At 41.6% G+C, this 9,082-nt stretch overlaps 1 protein-coding gene across 2 annotated transcripts in view; it reads right to left on the bottom strand.

Annotated features, from left to right (window-relative positions):
- The window catches only part of Ccdc50 (coiled-coil domain containing 50), a 58,012-nt gene extending 52,064 nt beyond the window's left edge, over positions 1 to 5,948 (bottom strand). The window contains exon 1 of one of the 2 annotated variants that reach the window (XM_031363563.1): positions 5,662 to 5,948. In XM_031363563.1, the coding sequence (XP_031219423.1) occupies positions 5,662 to 5,710 (49 nt within the window). In that variant the 5' untranslated portion in view covers positions 5,711 to 5,948. The remainder of the gene's footprint in view (positions 1 to 5,661) is intronic. The other variant, XM_031363561.1, reaches the window with a different exon arrangement.
- Between the last annotated feature and the right edge of the window lie 3,134 nt (positions 5,949 to 9,082).

Raw genomic sequence — 9,082 nt, 5'->3', positions numbered from 1 at the left:
AGAAGAAGAAGAAGAAGAAGAAGAAGAAGACGACGAAAAAGAAGAAGAGGAGGAGGAAGAAAAATGGGTTAGACACAGGTATTTAATAAAGCTGTGCAAGTGCTGTTAAACTAAGATTTAAAACTGACATTACTTCATAAGTATATGCTTCAAAGACATTAAGAATGCCAGGAGAGGACTGGCAGTCGTGGTGCACGCCTTTAATTCCAGTACTTGGGAGGCAGAGAAAGACAGATTTCTGAGTTCGAGGCCAAGCCTGGTCTACAGAGTGAGTTCCAGGACAGCCAGGACTGTACAGAGAAACTCTGTCTCACAAAACCAAAACAATACATAAAAAAATAAAATAAGAAAAAAGAATGCCTGGAGAATTGTCCAAGTTCAATTAGAAGTCTAATTATAAAAATAAGCAAACTCTGTTAACAGACTCTACAACTATTCACAACCACATACTAAACAGAATATTTTACTGTATACAAATCCTAAATCAATGAACTCTGTTGAAAAGGGAAGCAAAAGGAAAGAAAGAAGAGGAATATGTAAACAAGTACTAGGTAAACTGTGAGGTTTTCATGACACTATCATTACCAACTCTCCTGTGCACACATCCGCCTGTGTGTGTGTGTGTGTGTGTGTGTGTGTGTGTGCACATCTGTGCTTTTAAATGAAATGGTGTGTTTTTAAAAATAATATCTGAGCATTCCTTTATACTAGTTTCTTATTTCAAACACCTAAAAAGTCTCTCGAGACCTCTTGAATATAAAACTAATTATCCTTTCAAGGTTTTATCAAAGATCTAGGTGTCCTAATTGTCTATCTATGAAGCTAGGACATCTTCTAAGTGTGTCACCAGCTAAAATTCTTCATCCAATGGCACTAACAGTGGCTACCTGTCAAAGTGCTTTTAGTCACTGAAGTAAAATTCATACATCTGAAAAATGCTTACAGAAAGTAAAGACCAGGAACTATGGTTTCCCTAAGTATACTTCTCTAAAAAATTTAATTTTAAACAGTTTATAACCTTAAATATTAACCCTTTCATGAAGGCTGAGTACACAAGAAAAGACAAGATTTTTTTTCCCCAAGTAGAAAAACCACTGAGGCAGTGGTGTGATTTTTAATAATTCACGCAATATTTCCTCAAACATAAGAGCTGAAAAGAAAAATGTCTGGTTAGAAAATAAAACCTATAATGCATCATAGGAAACATTATCCCTAAAAAAAAAAAAAAAAACTTTATGGAAAAATCCCTCAATCTTGTCATTCATAATTTTCATCCCAGTATTTTAAACATGATGGCTAGCACAATCTGACACACTTCACAAGTTAGATGTACATATCCACACAGCAACTCAAAAGAAGGTAGGAAGGAGGGTGAGCCTCGGACAGGAGAGGAGGGAAAACTGAGATGGTACCAAATCCCTCAGAAGCTCACCTGCTTAGTATGATCACTCATTCCCGTCTCTGATGCCCAAATTTCGGTAACTAAAAAGATTACATTGCTAGCATATGTTGTTTTTAGTGCTTTCTACTCTGTCCTTTTAAAAATGACAGTGAGCTTTATTGTTTTCTAAACGGCAACTATAAGTATTCTCTGTACCTGCTGGGTTTGTAGTTTTGTTTGCGTTGTTTTCTATTTTACAGACACATTTGAGGAAAAATGCACTTATTCGTTCAAGAAATCATACTACAATAAAGTGATTTCACCTCCTACAACATGTAAGAATGTAAATGTGTACATGTTTGTCTTGTTTCTGAGAAAGGGTCTTACTATGTAGCTCAAGATTGCCTCATATTTATAACAACTGTCCTGCTTATTGAGATTACAGGCATGGCATAGACAGCTCAATCTAGAAAGTTCTCTACAACTCTGTACTATATATTGCAATTGAAGGCAAGATCACCACCATGTAGCCCAGAGCACTTTTATTATGGAGCTATTGTCTCTCTTACCTAATATGGCAAGGAGCAGATTTTCAAATATCTGTATCTGGCAGCTACAGAGGTGGCTCACAGGTTAAGAGAATTAGTTACTCTCCCAGAAACCCTGTATTCAATTCCCAGAATGCAGATGGCAGCTCATAACCATCTGTAGTAATGCCAGTTCCAGGGGTTCCAACACTGTCTTCTGTGTCCCATAGGCTCCAAGTACCTGCTTTGTATTTAAAATGATGCCTTTAGAATAATTTTATTCTAATATGATTTTCAAAGCCAGAAGTAAAGCAAGCAATTTTTCTGTATGTTTTACATGTTTATATTAGATATTTACATAAAGGTATATATACATATGTGTATATGTAGAAGTGTGTTTATAATCTCAATGGTGGCATTACTGATATGTGATATACCTAGTTAAAATTAACTATGTTTTAAAAAGCCTATAGTCAGAGAAGGAATCTGAAACAGTTATGTTATAAACAGGATATCTACACCAGACAGGGAAGATCTAAAATATTTGTACTCATTCACTTATTCACTCACATATTTAAATATTTCATGAGTAACTGCTGCCTCCATAAAAACCATGGATCTAGATGAAAATCAAAAAAGAAGATAAATAAAATATTTGTAGGAAATGCTATCACGGACTCCTGAGAACCAGCACAAGTTGCTGTGGGCCTTTGAAGAGAAGGAAAGGTAAACTTGCCCTGGGACCAAATGCACACTGACATCACAGCAGTTGCCCGCCCATGGCACAGGTGTGGTGGATCTCTGAAACTACTCAATTAACTTACCATGCCAGGCATTATTTTATCCTCCTCTTGAAGTTCTGAAGTTACACCAATAATTTAATTTACCCCACCGTGCAACCTGGGAGGCTGAGACTCCTAATCAACTGGTGCTTTGTAGGTGTGACTCTTTTGCATAACTACATCTAAAGCTGGATTAAATCTTATTATTATAAAAAATAAACTGAGTCACAAACCGAGCCTATACTCTAAAGGTAAATCCCTCCTGGGTGCACTGACTGTAGCGGGTAAGCATTTCACTACACACAGGCAAGCACACAAGGGGCTGTTACAGACTTGGCTAAAGATGAGTTTTGCCAGCCATCTCAACAATAGGAACGCAAACAAAACAAGACTTGGAGAATTATTAAATGGAAAAGTGGGGGAAGGGAGAGGGAAGGGGGCGGGGAGACTGATGGAGAAAATACTCTTTCCTTTACAAAAAGTATATGGATGTTCCAAACATATTTTGATGTCAGTACGCAGGGGTGTACTGACATTTAACTGGCTTAACTCTTTTCACTTGTATAAACTCAGATTTTGTTGTCTCCTAGTTTGTTATTTTTGAAAGTATACACACTTCATAATTGTGTGTGTTATGAAGGGTCTTCCCAATGAAGCTCTAACCTCCACACAAACCAAAGAGGCAAGCATCTCATGTTAATCTAGGGAAGAAGATTGTGAAGTAGTCCTCTGCCCTGTGATTTGTTTTTCATACATCATCCTACCCTCTCTTAAAGAAAAGGCAGTGAGACAGGACACACACCCACATTCAGTCTCTATTATAATCCTGCATAATGTCAACTGTAACTTGGATAAATCTACCAAAGTTTAAATTCAGAAGAAAAGTAGAAAACACAAGAAGTGGTGTTTGCTTTTTTAATGAGGTTCAAATATCTGAGCCAAAATATTAAAGTGCTCCTAAGTCGTTTGGACTTAGCTGAGGGCCTCGGGACTACTTGGTGTCAGAACACGCTCTGCTCCTTCACTGTCATCTTCAGGTTCTCTTTAATTAGGGGAAAGATTGTTAGGTGGTAACTGGGTCATAATTAAGAATTATATGAAAGAGAGATACAAGTTACTAGACTTGAATACTTCCCAGATCAAATTCTCATCACTCTAGGGACGCGTCTAGTAAATCCATCATGGCCTTTGATGATCCTCAGAGCCAGGTGCTTGTAAGGACAATGATCCCAACAGCTTTTGACCTTCACAGTGAGCAGGTATCAAATTCTAATTTAACAAAGACCCATGGAAGAGCAACACTAAATGTCCCTGTCACTTCATCAGAGTCCCTAAACAAGATTGCCAAGCCACGTGGCACCACAATATCCAGAATGAAAACCAAGTGAACACATTAAAACTTGTAGCGTTGGGGAATGGAAAAATCTTGCAGGCCTTGATGGAAAGTGTGGGACTCTTTGAGAAATAAGATACTAGCACAAATTAGGAGTGTCTTGGTAAGAAACGAAAAAGACCTCAGGGTTTCAAAGCACACACAAAACGTAAGTTCTTTGCAGGCTTTCACTGATACAAGGGGGGAGGGCCAGGGGAGTCACAGCACCCCAGCACTGAAGTTTTGCCTGTCAGGTTTTGTTTCAACTCCATTCTCAGCAATACCCACCTACAATGAAAGTACTACCAAGGAAGCACTTTTTCTTCAGACATAAAGCCAACACCTCTGCACACAAAACCCATATCCAGAAGCAAGAGAGGAGTTCTACAACTGGTCTCAAGGTGAAGAACCAATTTGTCTTCCCTGTGGCTCGGCTCCTTAGACTCCATTAACTAAACACTGTAGCAACCAAAGTCAAGCTAGGAACAGAAACGATGGAAATATACCAAGACCTGGGGGCATTATTACTCTTTAGAAACAATGGAGTAGATCCAAACCTACTTCAATTTGAACATAAAATCATTGACTCCTAGCCACTGTGCTCCCCTGAAACCCTAGAACAGATGCGGCCAAGTAGTCACTAATTGTCTTGGGATTTCCAAATTGGCCGGAGCAAGACCATCTGAGTCACTTTAAATTGGCAATGAAGCCTAAAGTCTCAAGAAAGAAAAACTATTTCACTTACACAACACCCCGCCCACCTAGTCCCAGAAGACATTGGCCACAGATGTCTGGTGAAACAAAAGAGATGCACAACAAAGACCACCTCTGAACTTATGGTTTTAAGAGAACACTCTTGAACATTCTAGGTTTTGTAATACTTAAATCTGGAACGCCAGTGCTTCTCGAGAAGGGAAAGACAAAGAGTGACATTAAGATGAGTCAGTAACCAAAACAATAAAAAAAAAGCTAGGCCCGGAGGGGAGGGGGGAACAAGTGATGAAGTAAACTAGGCCTGGCCAGTACTAGTCAATCTTATTTTCCTGGACTTCAATGTAGTGAGCTATGGTGGCTGGCGGGGGAAACAGGGTCGCAAGCTTCCCACCCCTCTCCAGTCTGTTCTTTATTAAAAAGGAACTGGGGAGATGCTTATAGGGGTTTGTTGAGGTCCACCATTCACAGCAATGCCAACCCTAAGATTTTAAACATTTTGGAAGCTAAGAGCCAGCCAGACACTAGACTAGGGAGAAGTGGGAGAAGGGAGGACGGGAGGAAGGGAGAGAGGAGGGAAAGAAGGATGGGGGAAGTAGAGGATAGAGAGAGAAAAAAAAGGAGGGAGAAGAGAGGAACAGAAGGAGCACAGGAGAGAGAGGGTCATGTTTCAAAACAAAGACTTCACTCTGAACGCCAACCCCCTGGCCCTGGCCAGCCGTGCAGGGCTGTAATTTCGACAGTAAGCGTCCACTGGGCAGAACAAGGCCGCGCGGCCAGGCGAGCGCCTCCCGCAGCCCCTGGAGGACCAGGCCAGCTCGCGGCGCTCGGAACCTGGCCCGCGCCCCACGCAGCCCAGCTCCCCGGAGCCCGCGAGCCCCGGCCTACCTTCCTTCACGCCCGGCAACTTGGACTGATCCACACTCACGTCGGCCATGGCGGCCGCTCGGCCTCAGGCGCGCGGAGACCTCGGCGCACGCCCACCCCGCGGGCTGGCCGGGTCGACGCCGAACTCCCCCGGGCCGGAAATGCACCGGAGTCGTCCAGTACGGAGGGAGAGAGGAGACAGAAAGGCGGCGGCGGCGGCGGCGGCGGGAGGCGGGGGCTGCAGGCTGCACCTCACGCAGAGGCGCGCGAGCCAGACCGCCTCCCCTCGCTTTGGTGCCGGCCGCGCCCAGCCCCAGCCGCTGCTCTGCGTCCTGAAAGCCCCGACCGAAGGCTGCACCTGCCAGCTAGGCGCTGGGACAGGGCCTGTCTGAGCTCCACTCTGGGATTTAAGACTTCTGTAAAATGCTTACTGAGTGCCAAGCAGGATCTCTTGTATCTAGGATTAGTGGACATGTACACACATACTTACAAACATACATAGGTGTGTGTGTTTGTGTGTGTGTGCTTTATTTTCTTTCTTTCCTTCTTTCTTTCTTTCTCCCTTTCTTTTTTTTAAGAAACCAGAATACAAGACACTGAATTAAATTCTGGGCCCTTCTGGAAAAGGAATATTCACAACCAACAGGGAGAACTGAGTCATTCATTCAACAAAAAACCTATAAATGTCTACCAGATTGGATGTTCAGTTCGGGGGTGGAGAGATTGTGACAGAGACTTCTATGGGCTTCCCCTGTTCCAACATGCCACTCACTGGTCTATAATTCTGACATCTGTGTTTCTCTGAAATAAGCGACTTTTCGTGTTTCAGCCTATGGATCTGTACAGCATTCACTCTCCTTTAGGAACTGTCGCTTCCCCTTAAAGGAAACATTCCAGTCCTACACTGTGCCTTCAGGAATCTTATCTTTCAGTCCATTAGTCCACAAACCATGCATATTTATCAAAGAATGGGTGTGAGATCAGAAGGGGTGGAGCAGAATAACTTCCCTGGGCTTGCTACATAAAGGGCAGAGTTGCAAATTAGTATTCTGTTTCCTGAGTGGGAGGTCACTCTCCCTAGCAGACAAAGAAACTAAACTGAAGATAAGCAAAGATAGGAGAAAGCAGAGAAGAGGGCACTTTCTGGTGTACACAAAGTAGCAAAAGGCGGTTCCTCCTCCGGGTTTAGAGGCTTGTTGGCAGCACTGTTGAACTCTGGAATCTCACCCCAACATCTTGTCAAAGTTCAATGTGTCATTTCAGCCACTTGGTTTAAACTGGCTTTCTATCTCCGCTCAGACTCCTCGTGTGAGAGGTCATGAGGAAGTGGTATGGTTTTTAACTTGACACTATAATTGGTTAGCAAAAGCTAAGGTGTAAATTAGAGCAAAAATTGGCTCAGAAGTAGGCAAGCTGCTATCCACAGGCCAAAGCCAGCCCACTGGAACACAGTGACTATATTTATTTACATACTACATTTTAAATGATTTTTTTAAAGCCCCAAGTCTAAAGTACTATCAAACCCTTTACAAGAAAAGTTTGTGCATCACTGTCACAGATAGAGAGAGCACTCCATAAGCTAAATGTGAAGAGGGAAGCTTTAGCAAAGTAGGTTTGGGGGTATTTTTAAGTGTCCTGCTATGGACACTATTTTTATGGACCTGTTTTTAATTTCCTATAGTTGTAGAGAGCATTTATAATGACAGTATTTCTGCTTTTCTTTCCTTCTCTCTAAATGATTTCTACTTCTCTATCAAGTTGTACCTCTAGAGACTGGCATCCACAGCAGGAACTTCTTCCGGCTTCCTGATGAGTTTGACTAGGAGAAGTAATAAAAGTCAGAAGGAAGAGAGACCTGATGGAGTCTGCATTACATTCTTCTTCCAGTAAGCTAAAAGCAATCATGATGGGCCAGAGGAGAACTTGGAAGAGTCTAGTCTTTCCTCCCACTGGTTTCCAGGGACCAACGGCAATCACCTTTACTATTTTATCCATCTCACAGCCCACAGACATTATTTAAAATTCATCAGTCAGAACCAGAAAGTTGCTTTCATTTTTAAAAGTACCCGTTGTTCTTGCAGAGGGTCTGGGTTAAGGTCTCTGCTCCCACATGGTGGCTCACAATTAACTATAACTCCAGGTCCAGGGCATCTGCTACCCTCCTCTAGCTTCAGCAGACATTAAGCATATGTGTGGCACACATATACACATGATGGTAAAACGCGCAAAGGCATACAATAAAAAATAAATATTTCTTTAAAAAATCGCCAGCTAAGAATCCACTTTATCCCTTGCTTTTAAAACTCACTAGTGTTTTTAACAGAGTTTTGGAGTCTTTGTTGTACTTGTTGAAACCTTTTGACTTTAAAAGCAAAGGGGTTTTGTTGTTGTTGTTGTTGTTGTTGTTGTTGTTTATTCTGATATAGACTTGTAACTGTAAATTTAGGGCCTAGTAGTTTTGAAGTCCTACTTCTATAAGTAAATTTAATTGACCCCTTATTATTGAACGTTCTTTTGTTTTGGTTTAATATGGTTTTGGTCTTTCCAGACAGGGTTTTTCTCTGTAGCCCTGGCTGTCCTGGAACTCACTCTGTAGACCAGGCTGGTTTCTAACTCAGAGATCACCCTGCTCCTACCTCCAGAGTGCTGAGATTAAAGGCATGTGATACCAACACTTGGCCGAAAGTTCTTGACTATTGTAATTGTTTGCCTTGTGAAGTCGTAGGCATTCTTAAGACCTCCCCAACTCCTGTATTTATGGCTAAGATGAAGCCAGGAGAAAGAAACAAAGCAACAGCCTTTTAGTTTGGGCTGGAGATGTATATAGATATAGAAATACTTACTCTTCTTAAGTGTGATTTGGGGAGGAAAGATGGCAAGATTTATCTCTCAGTCCATTGCCTAGGTAGCAGAGATAAACTTGCACCCTACAAAGAATAGATGAGCTCTTCATTATTGAAGCAGGGGTAAGAAAAAGACAGAGCTGCTGATGTTTTTAATAGTCCATTAGAAAAGTGAAGGCCACACAGCTGTCCCATATGAGGTTAAGGTGAGCTATAATAGGGGATTTGAACAAAGGAAAGCAGATTTTGAGTTGGTCAGAACCTATATTAATATTAAAAGCATTTGTAACCAATTAACATGGAATCTGTTTAATTTGGAATGAGTAAGCCAAATTAGCCATTGAAAGACACTGGGACCAAAATATCAAGCAAAATGAGGAATCTCATTAGGTGGGTAAGTGCTTGGGGTGCACCATGGATATGTCAATCTCCGATAGCCAATAAGAAAACAGAGAAACAGTTTTACCCATTAGAGAAAGAGGCAGAAGGCAGGAGTGAGCCTGTCAGACAATGGAGGAATGAGAAAGAGGATTATTTCTTTGGGTTTGGGGTTTGAGTTTCGTTTTATTTGATTTTATTTGTTTTTTGTTTTTTTGTTT

Source organism: Mastomys coucha, unplaced genomic scaffold (genome assembly GCF_008632895.1).
Source record: "Mastomys coucha isolate ucsf_1 unplaced genomic scaffold, UCSF_Mcou_1 pScaffold12, whole genome shotgun sequence".
NCBI lineage: Eukaryota > Metazoa > Chordata > Mammalia > Rodentia > Muridae > Mastomys > Mastomys coucha.
The sequence above is the reverse complement of the archived record's forward strand: the minus strand, read 5'-3'. Positions and strand labels throughout refer to the sequence as shown.